Here is an 18,769-nt window from a genome sequence, read left to right on the forward strand (position 1 = left end):
TGAAAGAACTGGTTCAGCAGCTGATGAAATGTAAATCCTTCTGCAAGAGAGCAGTCTCCTGAAGAGAAGATGTGCGCATATTATCGGTTTAATCGCTCTTAAAGTCCTCATCAGGTTTGACTGGAATACGGTGGGGTGGAGTCCCTCAAATGCCAGGGATGCTTTTATGATACAGTAGGATCCTATATATCCAAGTGAGCTTGGATGGGAAGGCTACGTTACCAAAATTGTTATGTTCGCATTGAATCTGCTTGTTTGTAAGGGGGGTGGGGGGAGTGCAACATCCTGAAGCCAAGTTCAGCCAAGCGAAATGCTACAAAATGAAAAGACGGTTGAGGATAAATTAATACAATTTAATGAAGCAAATATTAGAATGAAGGCTGTAAATGTAGGTTAGTGTTTGTGATAGTCTTTAGACCTGATCGTGTTTGGAGCATATCCCAGATGTGCTCAGGCGAAAGACAGCCTGGACTGGTTGTCGTTGAATCTTAGGGCACACATAGGGACAGGCGGCCATTTTCACACCCAGACCGGCACTGAGTGTGAAGCAATTGAACCCGCTCTCCCAGCACCAACGCCAGATGAGTAACATTACACCATCAGTGATCCATACAATGATCGACAATCCTTATTTGACGGTGATGACGAACAATAACAATGGAACAAAGGGAACATATGCATTACAGTATGGAGGCGATGTCAAATCCAGATTGCAACACATTGCCTGAGGAACTGAGAAATCATGTGAGAGTGCAGAATGAACTTTTTTTTTTCTTTTTATCAACAAAATGACCACGACAGAGAAACTGAATGTTGATTTGTAAATCACCTATACGGGTACCTCAAGCTGTAGCCTGAGAGAAACATTGAAAGATGGTTACAACATTCCCCGGGTAGGTATGTAAAATACCTGGTTTGGGCAGACAGGCCACTTTAAGTGGTGGTGAGGCAAGATCCTGTAGCAGGAGATAGTGGTGGGGGTGTTGCTTACATGGAGCCACGGGCCAGAATGCATTGACATTGAAAATAATTGCCCCTAAGCCAGTGGTTGCCAACCTTTATTGTCTTGTGTGCCCCCCCTGAACGTTTTTTGTCATACCATGAGTACGTGGTGATGGTTCTCCAAAAGCACCGGTAGAACTTAACACAACGATAACAATGATTGAAAGCCATTCAGCCAGTGCCTGTGGTGGCTGCGGTCCATTTACAGTAGCTATGTTGTCACCATTTATCCACTTGTTGCATGGCTAAACTCCCGACAAGGTTGCCAAATGTTCCAAAAAGTATCCAAAAATAAATAATGCTCTCCTCACAATTGACTCCAAAATTGACATACTCAAGGTAAAATCTGGGTTGTTTAGTTGAACTCAAGGCTGAAAGATGCTCGCAGGAAGCCATTACCTCTTGTGTTATATAAATTCTGTTGTGACAATGAATGTTACAGTAAGTAGGATCCCAGAACAATCTAAGACAAAAGGCAGTGTTCATATGTTTTATTGCTTACTCATGCTACAATATATTACAGAACTGGTTTGTTGGCTAGCTTTGTTTTAATCACCAGGCAACGAACAAAAGTGTTTAGTTTTTTTATTTTTTATTTTTAAATGTGTTTTATATTTCAGAAAACTATGCCCTATCTCCATATGCTGTTGTGAACTGTTTATTTATTGTGTTGAAGCTGCAAAAATGTGTAAGCTCATTTTTAAAAATTATATTTGGATAAATTGAACTTTTGAAAAACTAGATCCACTTTCAAGCGAATGATCAAAATAAATGTAATTGCATGTGCATTGCCACAAACTGTTGTATTGCTATTACTGTATGTGTATATAAAGTACAATATCAGAGTGCTATTTTGCTTATTAGAAACCATCACCAAAAAAAAAGCAATTTTTGGGGGGAGTCTGGAACAGATTAATGGCATTTCAACTCATTTCAAAGGGGAAAGATGATTTGAGATACGAGTGTTTTGAGTTACAAATTAAAATCGTATTTCAAGGCACCGCTGTCGTTTTATGAACCCAAGTTCGACTTAAGATGGAGGATCTCTGCGAACAACGTTGGGGTCGTCCAAAGGTTCAATTTTGAAGTCGTCAGGTCGTAGTTTCATGATGGTGGTTTTCAGGGAATACCACCACCCTCTCCATGTGTACCAAACGACACCGTCATCCGTCAGTCCACTATAGTATCCACCGGGGTAGTACTTGCCATTGAGATGGGCTGAGTGGCACCTGGGGAGATTTTAAATGTGATGATAAACTCAAGTATCAGGCTGCATGTATTTCAAAGCACCACTGTGCAAAAAAAAACAAAACATCTACCTTCAAATAGCGTCAAAATGATTTCGATGGTTCATACGCTGTTAATAAGGAAACCATCCTCACATCAACCCTATACGACCTCATTTAAAAACAAAAGAATAATTTTTATAAAAGGTACTTGGAGGCAAGTGCATACTTGTTGAACCACCAGCCTCCTTTATCTTCCTGTGCACAACTGCCTTGGTAGTTGTCGTTGTCCTTGTCATAAGTGCTGAATTGGATGCCCTGGTGACTGGCCCAGTCTGACACACCGGCCTGGTAATTCCCAGAGAGAGCGTCTCCTGCTGTGCCAGTGTATGTGCCGAAAGTGAGTCTGTAGCTATCCTGCAAAGGACAGAAAGAGATGAAACTCCACAGATGGGTTCAAATAAAGGACTGCAATGAAATATTTATAGGATTTGTCTTCCTGTGTGGACCAACATTTCTATTTCATCCATGTTGGGTCACTTATCCTAGAGCCCATACCAGCTGACTTTGGAAAAGAGGCAAGCTACACCCTGGATAAATCACAAGGGCCAATAAAAGCTACAGTATAAATCAGATGTTTACATACACTTTATAAAGACACACACACTTTTTTCCCCTTTCTCTGACATGAAATCTGATTAAACCTTGCCTGTTTTAGGTCAATTAGGATTACCAAAATGTTTCTATTTGCTAACGAATCCCACTTGCTAAAGAATCCCACCATCCCAGTCCCCAAGAAACCCGCAATCTCGGGTCTGAATGACAACTGTGGTTATGAAATCCTTTGAACGCATCGTGCCGGACCACCTCAAGAGTGTCACAAGGTCCCTGCTGGACTCCCTGTAGTTTGCTTGTCTGTGGATGACGCCGACGACATGGGACTTCAGCATCAAACTTCTCATGATGCTGTGTATTTCATGACGTGAACCAGTCCCTTCTGTAGAAAACAACCCCACAACATGATGCTGCCATCCCCTTATTTCAAAGTTGTGATGGTGTTCTCAGGCTTGCAAGCTTCCCTCTTTTTCCTCCAAACATAACAATGCACATCATGGCCAAACAGTTCAATTTAGTTTCATCAGACCACAGGACATGTCTTCAAAAATTGAGGTCCTTGTCCCTGTGTGCATTCACAAACTGTAATCTGGCTTTAATGTTTCTTTTGGAGTAAAGGCTTCTTCCTGGCAGTACAGAAGTCATTTCACTGTGAATAATGACACACTCTTACCAGCTTCAGCCAGCATCTCCAACAAGGTCTTTTGCTTTTGTTCTTGGGTTCATATGCACATTTTGGACCGAAGCACGTTCGTCTCCGTGTCCTTCCTGGAAATTGCACCCAAGGATGAAACAGAATTGTGAAAGTCCACAATCATCTACTGTATCTTCTTGATATCTTGGCCGATTTGTTTTGACTTTCCCATGATGCTGCACAAAGAAGCAGTGTGTTTCAGGTGTGCCAAATTCATATACATCCTCAGGAGTGTCTCTAATTAACTCAAATTCAGAAGCTTCCCAAGAACTGACATCATCTGGGTTTCCCAAATTGTTTAAACACATAGTAATCATACTTTATGTAAACTTTTGACTTTGAAGAAAGTAATGAATAATGGTCCCAAAAAATGACGCTTCTTTATTGTGGCATTGAGCAAATAAATAGGAAAAGTTTAGTCTGATTTCATATCCGACCATGAGGGAAAAAAAGCCCATTTGTCTTTTTATATAGTGTGTGTGTAAACATCTGGTTTCAACTTACATGTATATGCAGATATTCTAGTCAACCAAATATACAGTACATGCATGGTGTTTGGAACATGGGAGGAAACCATGGAAGGATGGGGAAAACTCTCCAAGAGAGTCAAACATTTGATTTATGTACGCTTTTCGAAACAACTTTAGGTTGCCAGAAATAAGTAAAACAAATAAAAATAAGCTTTAGGTTAAATAAAAGTGTGGTATAATTAACAATGTATAAAATGGGTAGGTAGGTATGCAGCCTGATGGGGAGCACAAGCCAGTGCAAACTGTAGGCCGGTCCCAAGCCCGTATAAATGCAGAGGGTTGCGTCAGGAAGGGCATCCGGCTTAAAACTTTGCCAAACAAATACGTATAAGCCCTCATCCAAATAATTCCATACCGGAGCAGTTGTGGTCGGGGTTTACAGCGTTCACCACCGGCGCCGTTAACCTACAGGGTGCAAATTCACCTAATGTGGGTCGAAGACAAGGGAGAGGTCGAAAGCGGGTTCTTAGGCAGAAAGAGAAGACGAAAGCACCGACCTGAGAACTGAATGTGGTGACTTTGAATGTCAGGACTATGACAGGAAAAGCTCGTTAGTTGGTTGACTGTCATGATCTGTCCCCTGCAGTTAGTCTGCGGAGCTTACGTAGCGCTTTGTGCCTCTGTATCTGTAATGGAGGCTCTGTATCCCTTTTATGCCGGAACAGTTTTACTGTGTCACAGTGGAGTTTTGAAGCAGCCGCTGTGGTTTCTTAGTAAAGTAAAAGTAAATCATTACATATCTACAACAATGAAACATTAGATATGAGTGTTGCATGGGGCTCTAGTGCTACACTTTGTGAGGGAAGGACAGGAGAAGAAGCATGCAGGACAAGGGTCGTGAAGCCGGCTGTACAACTGAAGTGAGAGTCTGAGTGAGGGGATACCCAAGCAATTTGCATATTAATGAGTGATTTGTCGCAATAAGTGAGTGGCCCCACACCCAGCGAAAGTGTCTCAGGGGTGTGTGCCTGTGGCACATGCAAGTGAAATGACACCGTTTCGCATGCACAAAGACTGACAGAAGTGTCCTGTAATTGCTGTGCCTGCACCGCGGAGGCTGACCCCACCCGATCAATCGAGAGCCGGGATTGGGCCCAGGGGTCCACCCGAGAGCAGCCCGGTGGACGGGACACATCCCACACCGAGGGACCCAGGGTGGTCCGCCGGCCCCACCGAGGTGCCCCAACAACTGGCCACCCGGTGGAGGCCGCAGGGATCCAATGCCACCTCCCAACCAACCCCCTCACCCCCTTGCCACTTCCTCCACCATGGAAAAAGCACAGACGTGCTGAAACCCTATCCGACACCTACACCCTCCCGACCCCATACCAGTCCTCCAGGAACCCCTGGATATGTGCCCAGATGTGACTAGTGAGAAAAATATACACTATATATATTGAGTGGCATGAGTGTGTGCTAAGTGAGTGATTAAGAGGCATGGCTCCTGCAGGTTGGGCCCATCAGGGAGGACAACCACCGACAAGGAGGGCTGCCCCTCCCAGCCCCGCAGCATCGACACCGGGACCCCCCCCCCCTTCCCCCCCACATTCCCGCATTTTTTCTAACACAATACATTCTATGATGAGATTTAGCCACTGATTAATGTTAATAGCGTGTTTGTTTTTCCAGTTTAATAGAATTGTTTTCTTAGCGGTAGCTAACGCGACGAGTAATGATTGTGAATATTTATTACGGAGGTCGATTATGATGAAGTCGCCAAGTATGCACAATCTTGGGGAAAGTGGAATCCTGAAATTCAAAATATAAGAGAGTTTTTGTGTAACCGAAGACCAACAGCATTGAATTGGTGTGCATTCCCATATAGCATGAAAACAGGTGTCTGGGGTATTTTTGGTGCATTGTGCGCATATATTCGATGGAGAGACGTCCATTTTATGTATAGTGTACTGAGTAAAGTGTGTTCTATGGAGCACTTTATATTTGTATAAGCTGTAAATTTGTGTTTTTTGTCATTCTAAACGTATTGTTACATATCTGTATCCAGTAGCTACGGTCAGTGAACATGGAAAGGTCTTCTTCCCCTTTAGTGATTGGTAAGTACTTTGATTTAGTGCATGAAATTAATTTATAAACTTCTGAGAGATTTATTTTACTTTACGGGAGAAGCTCGGTCTTAAATGGAGTCATTGAGAATAAATAATTTATATGAGGTAAGGTTTTGATTTTTATTGTGACTATTCTTCCCAGTAGTAATATTGTAGTAATATATAATAAGTTATTCCAGCGTCTTAAGTCAGCTGAAATTCTTTTCCAGAAGTGGTGTGTAATTGAGATTGGTAGCGCTGAGTTTTGGCGAAGTATTAATACCTAAATATTTAATGTTTCCTATAGGAATTGGGTAATATGGTATTTGAGCTGCAGGAGTCCATGAGTTTGCTGTTATTGGGAGTATTGTTGATTTTGTCCAGTTGCTAGAGTAAACTGATATTTGTGAAAATGTTTTAATGAGATTGAAGACTGCCTGAAGAGAATACTTGGGTTCCTGTAAATAAAGAAGAATATCATCAGCATACAGATTGATTTTGTGTTCTGTCACTAGTGAGCAAATACCTTTATTATTAGCATTCGGACATATAGGTTCGATGAATATTGTAAATAACATTGGTGAGAGTGGACATCCTTGTCTGGTTCCTCTTTGTAAAGTAAAACTTTGTGAAGTAATCCTATTTATGGAGCCTGTCGCTTTCGGCAAATTGTAAAATGTTGCTATCCAATGTACAAATGAATCTCCAATGCCAAATTTGCGAAGTACTGCGAACAGGAAAGCCCATTTAACTTTATCGAAAGCTTTCTCTGCGTCAAGTGACATGATGATTGCGTTTAGATTTTTATGCTGTGACATGCTTATTAAATTGAACAGACGTCTGACATGACCTCAGAGTGGGATCTTTTCCTGACTTTAGTAATAATTTAATTGAACCTGTGTTCATATGGCTACTAATTTGACCTTTAATGTTTATCTCCTTGACTGTTCTGAAAAATAGAGGTGCTAGTATTGGGCAGAAATGTTTAATGAATTCAACGGGGATTACGTCTGGGGCAGCTGTTCATCCCGATTGCATACTTTTTAATGCATTATGTAATTCTGTGATGATTAAGGGAACATCAAGGCTCTCTTTAATTTGTGTATTTAATTGAGGAATGTTTTGATCCTTAATAAAAGTTTCAATTTCTTTTTGGTCTGGGTTGTTCGAAGATGCGTATAAGCTGCTATAATAATTGTCAAATATTTCATTTATTTCTAGTGGTGACTGTGTACAGTTGCCGTTTGAATCTTGAATGGCTGTAATTAATGCCTTTTCTTTATTACGCTGCAATTGCTTCAGAAGGAATTTTTTATTATAAGGATTTATTATTGTACTCAAAGTTACTGTATCTTAACTGTTGTTGCAGAAAATCCTTTCTTTTTGAAAAGATAATGTCTAATTGATTTTTTGCCTTTTGAAGTTGGTTTCTACGCCTATCTGTCAGATTAATTGCATATTCTTCTGTGAGGTGTTTATTTTTTTTCCTCAATGCCATTTTCCAATTTTTGTTCTTGTTTTTTCTTATACGAAGATTATGATATGATTTGACCTCTCAACACAGCTTTCCCGGTTTCCCACAGCAAAGATTGGTGAGAAATTGGTGCATGGTCGCTGATGATGATTGGAGGCATTTTGGGGGTAATTCTTTGAGCTGCCGAATTCTTTGAAAGAAAAAAAACTATTCTTGAGAAAGAGCGGTGAACTGACGAGAAAAGTGTGTATTCTCTTTTTGTACGGTTTTTCAGCCTCCATATGTCAACAAGACAATGCAGTCCTGGGGGCACAAGCCAGTGCAAACTGTAGACCGGTCCCAAGCCTGGATAAATGCAGAGGGTTGCATCAGGAAGGGCATCCGGCTTAAAATTTTGCCCAAAAAATATGAGCGTTCATCCAAAGAATTCCATACCGGATCAGGCGTGGACCGGGTTAACGCCACTGGTACCGTCAACCTGCAGGACGCTGGTGGAAATTCAGCTACTGTGGGTCGAAGACGAAGAAGAGGTGGATAGCGGGTTCTTCGGCAGAAAGAGAAGAGGAAAGCACAGAGCCTAGAATAGAATGTGGGGACTTTGAATGTGGCGACACGGTGGTTGACTGGTTAGAGCGTCAGCCTCACAGTTCTGAGGACCGGGGTTCAATTCCCGGCCCCGCCTGTGTGGAGTTGGCATGTTCTCCCCATGCCTGCGTGGGTTCTCTCCGGGCACTCCGGTTTCCTCCCACATCCCAAAAACATGCATGGTAGGTTAATTGAAAAACTCTAAATTGCCTGTAGGTGTGACTGTGAGTGCGAATGGTTGTTTGTTTGTATGTGCCCTGCGATTGGCTGGCAACCAGTTCAGGGTGTACCCCGCCTCCTGCCCGATGATAGCTGGGATAGGCTCCAGCACGCCCGCGACCCTAGTGGGGAGAAGCGGCTCAGAAAATGGATGGATGGATGGATGGACTTTGAATGTTGGGACTATGACAGGAAAATCTCGGGAGTTGGTTGACATGATGTTTCGGAGAAAGGTTGATATATTGTGTGTCAAGGAGATCAGGTGGAAAGGCAGTAAGGCTGGAAGTTTAGGGGGAGGGTTAAAATTATTTTGCCGTGGTGTAGATGGGAAGAGAAATGGAGTCGGGGTTATTTTAAAGGAAGAGTTAGCTAAGAATGTCTTGGTGGTGAAAAGAGTATCAGATCAAGTGATGAGGCTGAAACTTGAAATTGAGGGTGTTATGTGTAATGTGATTAGTGGCTATGCTCCACAGGTAGGATGTGACCTACAAGTGAAAGAGAAAGTCTGGAAGGAGCTAGACGAAGTAGTTCTGAGCATCCCAGACACAGAGAGAGTCGTGATTGGTGCAACTTGTAATGGACATGTTGGTGAAGGAAATAGGGGTGATGAAGAAGTGATGGGTAAGGATGGCATCCAGGAAAGGAACTTGGGAGGGACAGATGGTGGTCGACTTTTCAAAAAGGAGGGAAATGGCTGTGTTGAACACTTTTTTTCCAGAAGAGGCACGAACATAGGGTGACCTCCAAGAGCGGCGGTAGAAGCACACAGGTGGATTACATCTTGTGCAGACGATGTAATCTGAAGGAGGTTACCGACTGTAAGGTAGTGGTAGGTGCGATTGTAGCTTGACAGCATAGGATGGTGGTGTAAAAGATGACTCTGGTGGTGGGGAGGAAGATTAGGAAGACAAAGGCAGAGCAGAGAACCTTGTGGTGGAAGCTGAGACAGGAAGAGTGTTCAGCGGCTTTTCGGGAAGAGGTGAGATAGGCTTTCGGTGGACAGGAGGAGCTTCCAGAAGACTGGACCACTCCAGCCTAGGTGGTCAGAGAGGCAGGCAGGAGAGTACTTGGTGTATTCTGGCAGGAAAGGAGAGAAGGAGACTTGATGGTGCAACCTCACAGTACAGGAATTCACACAAGGAAAAAGGTTGGCTTAGAAGACAGAGAGGACCGAGGAGAGGCGAAAAGGAATACATTGAGATGCGACACAGGTGGCAAAGGCCAAAGAAGAGGCATATGATGACAAGTATGCCAGGTTGGATACTAACGAAGGAGAAAAGGATCTCTACAGGTTGGCCAGACAGAGGGAGAGAGATGGGAAGGATGTGCAGCAGGTTAGGGTGATTAAGGATAGAGATGGAAATATGTTGACTGGTGCTCGTAGTGTGCTAGATAGATGAAAAAAATACTTCTAGGAGTTGATGAATGAGGAAAATGAGAGAGAAGGAAGAGTAGAAGAGGCAAGTGTGGTGGACCAGGAAGTGGCAATGATTAGCAAGGGGTAAGTTAGAAAGGCATTAAAGAGGATGAAAAATGGAAAGGCAGTCGGTCCTGATGAAATTCCTGTGGAAGTATGGAAGCATCTAGGAGAGGTGGCTGTGGAGTTTTTGACCAGCTTGTTCAATAGAATTCCAGCGAGTGAGAAGATGCCTGAAGAATGGAGGAAAAGTGTGCTGGTGCCCATTTTTAAGAACCAGGGTGTTGTGCAGAGCTGTGGGAACTATAGTGGAATAAAGTTGATGAGCCACACAATGAAGTTATGAGCAAGATTAGTGGAGGCTAGACTCGGGACAGAAGTGAGTGTTTGCGAGCAACAGTATGGTTTCATGCAGAGAAAGAGTACCACAGATGCATTATTTTCCCTGAAGGTGTTGATGGAAAATTACAGAGAAGGTCAGAAGGAGCTACATTGTGTCTTTGTAGATCTAGAGAAAGCATATGACAGAGTACCCAGAGAGGAACTGTGGTACTGTATGCGGAAGTCTGGAATGGCAGAGAAGTATGTTAGAATAATACAAGACATGTACGAGGGCAGCAGAACAGTGGTGAGGTGTGCTTTAGGTGTGACAGAGGAATTAAAGGTGGAGGTGCGACTGCATCAGGGATCAGCCCCGAGCCCCTTCCTGTTTACAGTGGTGATGGATAGGCTGACAGATGAGTTAGACTAGAGTCCCCATGGACCCTGATGTTTTTATATGACATTGTGATTTGCAGTGAAAGCAGGGAGCAGGTGGAGGAACAGTTAGAAAGATGAGGCATGCAGTGGAAAGAACAGGAATGAAGATTAGCCGAAGTAAGACAGAATATACGTGCATGAATGAGAGGCGTAGTGGGGGAAGAGTGAGGCTACAGGAAGAAGAGATAGCATGGGTGGAGGACTTTAAATACTTGGGGTCAACAGTCCAGAGCAATGGTGAGTGTGGTCAGGAAGTTAAGAAACGGGTCCAAGCAGGTTGGAACGGGTGGAGGAAGATGTCAGGTGTGTTATGTGACAGAAGAGTCTCTGCTCGGATGAAGGGCAAAGTTTATAAGACAGCGGTTAGGCCAGCCATGATGTATGGATTGTGTCATGAACGGAACAGAGGATAGGACCCAAACATGCACGACTCCACTACAAGTGGACAGTTTAAAAAAAGAGAGGTTTAATATATGGGCAGAGGTCGGTACACAGGCAGGCAATCCGAAAAGGCAACAGTACCCAAAAACGTGAGGCAAAAAGGCAAGGTCGGTAATCGGAACAGGGTCTAGTCTTACTGTGAGTCGGTGATGTGGAAACAAGGAATGTTGGAACGCGACAATAAGGTACAACGAACTGGCGACTAGAAAGAATGAGACAGGAGGTTAAATGCATGGGGTAATTAGGGTGAACGAGGCACAGGTGGTGAAGATGCTCTCAGGAGCAGGTGTGTACGAGACAGGGGGAAGACAACAACCAGAACACACACCCATGACAATACCCCCCTCCCCTTAATGGCCGGCCCCAGACGGCCCCGGAGCCCCAGGATGCGCAACGCGGAAGCCCCGAATGACTGAGTCATCCACGATAAACGCAGACGGCACCCATGAACGTTCCTCAGGCCCGTAGCCCTCCCAGTCCACCAGATATTGAAACCCCCTCCTCCTCCGACGAGACGACAACAGCCACCTCACAGTGAAGACAGGGCCCCCATCCACGAACCGGGGGTCATGCGGGGGCCTGGATGGGCCTCCTGGGCGGGCTTGAGCAGGCTGACGTGAAAAGCAGGGTGGACCCGCATTGACCTTGGTAGACGAAGCTTCATGGTGACCGGGTTGATGGGGAAGGGCCCCACGAACCTGGGAGCGAGCTTCCTGGACTCCACACAGAGTGGAATATGTTTGGTAGAGAACCAAACTCGTTGACCCACTTTGTAGTTCGGGGCCTGTGTCCTCCTACGGTCAGCTGCGGTTTTGTAGGACCGTCCCTGGCGCAGCAGCATCTGGCGGGCTCGTTCCCAGGTCCTCCTGCAGTGTCTCACCAAGGTCAATGCAGCTGGAACCATGGACTCTGGGGCAGTTTCTGAGACCAGGATTGTGGCTTCTGTGCAGCGAGACATCATAGCCCAGTCTCCAGGTCCTGGTTCAGCCTCTCGGTTTGTCCGTTGGTTTCATGATGGAACGCATATGACAGACTGACGGTAGCACCTATGAGACTGCAAAACTCCTTCCAAAATCGCGAAATGAATTGGGGACCCCTATCAGATACCACATTCTTGGGGAAACCATGAAAGTTGAATCCCTGGTGTATCATTAACTCGGCAGTGTCTTCAGCTGAGGGGAGTTTCGGAACTGCAATGAAGTGTCCCATCCTAGAGAACCTGTCCATGACTGTGAGAATGGTGGTATTTCCTTCAGAGGCCGGTAATCCCATCACAAAATCTACGGAGATGTCTGACCAAGGACGTTGTGGTATTGGCAGGGGTCGCAACTCCTCCAAAGGACGTTTTTTACGAGAGGGCTTGTTAGCAGCACATACCTGGCAAGCATTGACATAGTTGATAACATCCCGTGTAACATAGGGCCACCAAAAGCGCTGTTCGACCACAGATTGAGTTTTGGAAACGCCTGGGTGACATACAGTCCGGTTAGTGTGAGCCCAGTGGATGACTCTTCTCCTTAAGGTCGGAACCAGATAAAGCCGGTTTTCAGGGCAACTTTCAGGGTTCTGAGTGTTCTTCGGAGCCTCTTTTACCGCAGTCACAAATAAAAGCAGAAATGAAACATGACTCGGGCAAAATGGTTTTAGGGTTGGACAAAGAATTATCTACGCTGAAAATACGCGATAAAGCATCTGGCTTACCATTTTTAGAACCAGGTCGGTAGGATAACGTGAAATTTAATCTTGTGAAGAACAGAGCCAATGTAGCCTGCCTCGCATTTAATCTCTTAGCAGATTTAAGATATTCCAGATTCTTGTTATCTGTCCATACTAAAAACGGAGTATGTGCCCCCTCTAGCCAGTGCCTCCACTCCACCGAAGCCACCTTGACTGCCAGCAGTTCACGGTCACCAATGTCATAATATCTCTCGGCTGTCGTCAGTTTTTTAGAGAGATAAGCACAAGGATGTAATTTCCCATCCTTGAGACATTTCTGGGAGAGCACTGCTCCTATACCGGCATCAGACGCATCAACTTCTACTACAAACTGCTTTTTGAGATCTGGCAAAGTAAGGATGGGAGCGGAGGTAAAGCTCGATTTTAGTTTCTGAAAAGCTGACTGACAAAGCGGGTTCCATACGAAAGGTCTGTGTGGCGAGGTAAGATAATGCAAAGGCGAGGCTATAGAACTGAAATTTCTAATGAACTTTCTGTAGAAATTAGCAAACCCTAAGAACCTTTGTACGTCCTTGCCTTGTGGAGCTCACATTTCTCAGCCTTGACATATAGTGCATTCTGCTTTAACTGCTGCAACACAGAGCGGAGTCTCCTCATCCGGGGAGAATATCAAAATATCGTCCAAATATAAAAAAAAACTTTCACATTCAACATGTCACGCAGGACATCATTGACAAAGTTCTGGAACACAGCTGGAGCATTAGTTAGTCCAAAAGGCATCACCAAATACTCGTAATGTCCCGTTGGTGTGTTGAATGCTGTTTTTTGTTCATCCCCCTCCCTTATCCTGACTAGATATGCATTTCTTAAGTCAAGTTTGGTGAAAACCTTGGCTCCCTCCAGGAACTCAAAGGACCGCCTTTGAGTTCCTGGAGATGAGAGGAAGAGGGTACCTGTTTTTCACAGTTATGTCGTTGAGACCCCGGTAATCGATACAGGGTCGCAGAGTCTTGTCCTTCTTGTCCACAAAGAAAAATCCGGCTCCCGCAGGGGATGAAGATGGGCGAATAATCCTGGCTGCCAGTGATTCATCCACATACTCCTTCATAGCATTGTGTTCCGGCCCTGAAAGAGAGAACAACCTCCCTCGTGGGAGTGTGGTTCCAGGCAGTAAGTCAACAGCACAGTCATAAGGTCTTTGGGGTGGAAAGGATTTGGCCTTGGACTTGGAAAAAATGTCTTTAATGTCCTGGTAACAGGTGGGCAGTTGAGATAAGTCAGAATCCCCTGATGAGGTCTGTGGATTTTCATTTGAAACATATCCCTGAACATCACATGGAGGCTTGAAACAGTTCTGGGCGCAATTGCTGCCCTATGACATAACATGCCCAGAGGACCAGTCAATGTGGAGGTTATGTAATTTCAACCATGGGTTCCCTAAAATCAAGTCATGATTCATGGTGTAAAAAACATGAAAACTAATGCGTTCTGAGTGAGAATCAGGAAATGTCAATGTGAGTGTTTGGGTGCGTGAGTGATCTTGCCCATAAAACTGCCGTCTGCAGCATAGGTGTTGCGGTGGTGTTTTATTTGAACGGTTCTAAGGTGCATCCGTCTAACAAGGAGGGAGTTGAGTAAGTTTGCATCAGAACCAGATTCAATTAATACAGGTGTATGAATTTCTTGATCAGGAGAGCATAGTGTCACTTTAGGAAGAACCCGGGAAGGGTCTTCCTTAATGAAATTTAGACTCACCTCTCCCGTACCCTTGCTTCTGACACCGGCAACCTTGGCGTGACAGTTGCTTACGGAATGACCCAACTGCCCGCAGTAGAAGCACTGCCTTTCCCTCAGCCGGCGTTGACGTTCCTCAGGGGAGAGATGGAACCTGCCCAGTTGCATGGGTTCTTCCGTGGTGACGTTAGCCAGTGGATTGCGACCGGAAACAGGGGATCTGCCTTGGTTTGGCGAATCAGCGAGGCTTGTCCTCCAAGTGCACAGTGACGCAGCCCTCCGCCTTAACTCCATCCAGCTCGCGATCCAAAAGCCTTTTGTCGATTTTTACGACGAGAGCGATGAGAGTGTCCAAGTCGATCGGCAGGTCTAGTGGGACCAAACGATCCTTGACGGCGGGGGATAGTCCTTGAAATAATGCATCGAGCAGTGCCCTGTTATTCCACTGATTCTCAGCTGCTAGAATGTGAAACTCAATCATGTAATATGACACCCTGCGCTTGCCTTGTTGTAAAGTGACAAGGGAGCGAGCTGCCTCACGATCTGACATGGAATACTGGAAAATTTGCTCCATCGTCTTTATGAAAGAAGCCCAAGAATGACACGCGTCGGAATTGCGGCTCCATTCAGCAGTAGCCCACGCCTCCGCACGACAAGTCAGGTGGGAAATGACAAAAGCGATTTTTAACCGCTCGGTGGGGAAGGCAGCTGCCTGCAGCTCAAAGTGGAGTTCGCACTGAGTGATGAATGGCTTAATATTCCCAGAATCTCCAGAGAACCTCTCCGGTCGAGAGAGCTGTAGGCATACAGCAGCGGAGGTGGCAGGAGGCTGCATGGTGACTGCTTCACATGGAAACGTTGGTACCGTGGTGGTATCGGGTGTTGTGCCAACTGGTTCCTTCTTCTGAATCATATTCATAAGAGGTTCAAACTGTGAGGCCACCTGTCTCATCGTATTCTCCTGATGCTCTGACAGTCCCTCTAGATGACGGTGGAGGGCAGCAAGCTGCTCATCCTGCTTCGAGAGGCGTTGACCCTGTGCTTGAAGGGCTTTGCGCATCGGGTCTGAGTCTGCTGGGTCCATGTTATGGCCAGTTCGTTCTGTCATAAACGGAACAGAAGATAGGACCCAAAAAATGCACGACTCCACTACAAATGGACAGTTTAAAAAAAGAGAGGTTTAATATACGGGCAGAGGTTAGTACACAGGCAGGCAGTCCGTAAAGGCAACAGTATCCAGAAACGTGAGGCAAAAAGGCAAGGTCGATAATCGGAACAGGGTCTAGTCTTACTGTGAGTCGGTGACGTAGAAACAAGGAATGCTGGAACCCGACGATAGGGTACAACGAACTGGCGACGAGAAAGAATGAGACACGAGGTTAAATGCAAGGGGTAATTAGGGTGAATGAGGCACAGGTGGTGAAGATGCTCTCAGGAGCAGGTGTGTACGAGACAGGGGGAGACAACAACCAGAACACACACCCATGACACAGTGGGAGAAATGAAGATGTTGAGGTTCTCTCTAGGAGTGACCAGGTTGGGTAGGATTAGAAATGAACTCATCAGAGGGACAGCCAAAGTTAGATGTTTTGGAGACAAAGTTAGAAAGAGCAGATTTCAATGGTTTTGGACACGTCCGGAGGAGAGAGAGTGAGTATAGTGGTAGAAGGATGATGAGGATGGAGCTGCCAGGTAAAGAGGAAGATCAAAGAGAAGGTTGATAGATGTAGTGAGGGAAGACATGAGGGCAGTTGGTGTTAGAGAGGAGGATGCAGGAGATAGGCTTACATGGACAAGCCGAAAGGAAAAAAGGAAGAAGAAGAAAAAGAAATGCTAGGTAGGTATGTAGGTAGATAGGAAGGTATATAGGTAGGAAAGGTTATTGATACTGTACTGAATTCTGGCACAGTATGATGTAAATTGATTGAAAATAGATATTGTAATTGATAGAATTGATTGAAGATATGGTGAAAATGAAGTACTAAGGGCATTATTGACATTTGAACCCAGAGGAACATATCGAGTGAAAGTAAAATGGTAGGATTGAAGATTTGAGTGTCACCAGAGAGGTCTGAGTTGTCATACACCACTGTCGTAACGTGTTACCAATACCTTTTCATCTGCAACTTGGAAGTTCCTATACTCAGCATAGCGTTGGTTACCATCAAAGTCTTCCAGATAAATCCTTAGTGTGTAATTGCCTAGAACAAATAGATGAACAACGAATGACATTATTCTCAGAATAAGCCTTCCGTTAGGCATACAGAAGTTGTATTTCGGCATTGTCAGGCGGAAACCTCTAATCTCGAAATTTGGTCCATTTAAATATGTGGAATGTCACATGACCAAACCCAGAAAAATGGTTAGTGGACTTCCTGTGCATGCTGCAATAATGGGCATAACTATGGCTTGGCTCTCTGGTGACATCTTGTGTTAAACAAAAGACATTTAGACATTTCAACTTCCTGGGGAATCCCTGAACAGTTAGACAAAAATAGATGAGAACCTAGATGGACTCCCCCCCACTCCCCCCACACACGCAATTTAATTTTCCAGGTCTCTTAACAAAAGGTATTTGATATTCTTCGGTCAAAATACAAAGAGGATCAAGTATTACAGCATAATCAACGTCCACTTCGCTTGAAACCACTCTGCTCTATACAGTGGAGTTTGCAGAGTTTGGCTTTAATTACCAAAACAACTGGGGCGAAGCTATGGTGGGTGAGTTGCAACTCAAGCAGCCCAGAGACTGAAGAGAAAAGTGAGCCCCCATGAAAGATGACAAAAAAGTATCATTTGAAGTTTTTTTTCCCATCCAGAGCAGCAGTCAAACTTTGTGTGAGATCATAACATCACAAAGTGACTCTAAACGTGATGAGTACACAAAAGGCAACCCGAGGTGGAGGCCCAGGGCGACCGTCCCCTCCCCTGCCCACGTTTGAACGCCACTATAATAGTTGGCCTATATTTTGGTAGCTTTCACGACAGATGATTGGTGAAAACTGGATGTACAGAGGACATGACCAAAGCATACTGACCTTGTGCAGTGATAGAATGCAGGTTGTCATTCCCAAGCCAAAACTCCCCAAGGTCTGCAATCATGTTTCCAAAACCAACTTTATATTCCACCCATGATCTAGATCGATAGATGAGTTATACATTCCGAGTTATGCAGTGTAGTTCGTATTCATTTCATTATTAAGGCTACAAGAGACACACCACCTGTTAAAATGTTCTATTCCATTGATCCTTTTTTGTATCACAGTCCAACCACCTCCTTCATTCATATCACAGTAGACTCTGACTGGAGAAGTGGTGCCACGGGGTTGGATGTTGTAGTAACCGGTGGCTTTAGAGCCAGAACTGTAAATACGGGAACAGTCTGCCAATCGGGTAAAATAAAAGAGAACCAATTATATTAAATGGATGATTGACCATTCTGTTGTAGTTTTGCAGCCTGACCTTCTTGCTGCGTTTTATGGGTTTGGTCAACTGTGGTATTTGCCTCGTTGTCAGCTTGGTTAAACAGTCGTAGCCTGCGTAGGAGGAGGACTTGTTGTTGAAGCTGACTTTTCAGAAGCTTCTCTTGCTCCCTCAACCTTGTCAGTTCTTCATCGCATGGGTCTAATGCCTTCACAAGCATACGAGAACAGTCAGAATCATTCTCACAGTTAAAAAAAACCCTTTTTCTTGTATCCCACCAGTTTAATATTCATGTCACTGGTCCAATACAACTACCTTCGCCATACAGTCCATAAATGACATTATGGTAAATGCCAGAATAATGGGAAAATAATTTTTCTAGACAAATACATATGTAATACTCAATACAGCCATGGCTGAAAACACTGCCACCCCAATCTTTTCAGCCAAGACTGTATGTAACAAGACTTACACAGAGAGAATGAAAGGCAATTACGAGGATCGTCAAACGAATGCCATGCAGTCGGAGCAGTACAGCCATCCTCCTCTGAGTTTGTTATCAATATGCGAAATGTGAAACCAGAAAAGCTCATAGAAAGACCACTACTCTGTATTCAGTGGAGCTTTCAAGTTGCACCCCTCCTTTTTTCAAGCTCTTTCCAACACTTGGAACATAACAAAGCCGGAGCCAAGCCACTGACGAAATGCCTGATTATGTGCAGTGATAAAACCTTCAAAATATGCAGGAAATATTACGAACAGATGCGCACATCAATCCCTTCACACATTCCAGACAAGATATTTTTGTTCTGGTTAACGGAGGAGATTTTACAAATAGTCAGAAAATAAGTTGTTTTGATAACCTTTAACATTTCGTCAGAGGATGTGGAAAGTACAACCCCAATTCCAATGAAGTTGGGACGTTGTG

At 44.5% G+C, this 18,769-nt stretch overlaps 1 protein-coding gene across 1 annotated transcript; it reads right to left on the reverse strand.

Annotated features, from left to right (window-relative positions):
* Positions 1-332: 332 nt before the first annotated feature.
* Positions 333-18,469, reverse strand: LOC133484607 (fibrinogen-like protein 1). The gene is made up of 7 exons (XM_061787455.1): positions 18,314-18,469; positions 17,881-18,049; positions 17,641-17,800; positions 17,457-17,554; positions 16,531-16,619; positions 2,458-2,645; positions 333-2,231 (listed from the first exon to the last, which is right to left on the reverse strand). The coding sequence occupies exons 1-7, from the start codon at positions 18,380-18,382 to the stop codon at positions 2,033-2,035; spliced, it is 972 nt and encodes a 323-aa protein (XP_061643439.1). The 5' UTR covers positions 18,383-18,469; the 3' UTR covers positions 333-2,032.
* Positions 18,470-18,769: the final 300 nt, after the last annotated feature.

The sequence above is a fragment of the Phyllopteryx taeniolatus genome, chromosome 10, assembly GCF_024500385.1.
Source record: "Phyllopteryx taeniolatus isolate TA_2022b chromosome 10, UOR_Ptae_1.2, whole genome shotgun sequence".
Taxonomy (NCBI): Eukaryota; Metazoa; Chordata; class Actinopteri; order Syngnathiformes; family Syngnathidae; genus Phyllopteryx; species Phyllopteryx taeniolatus.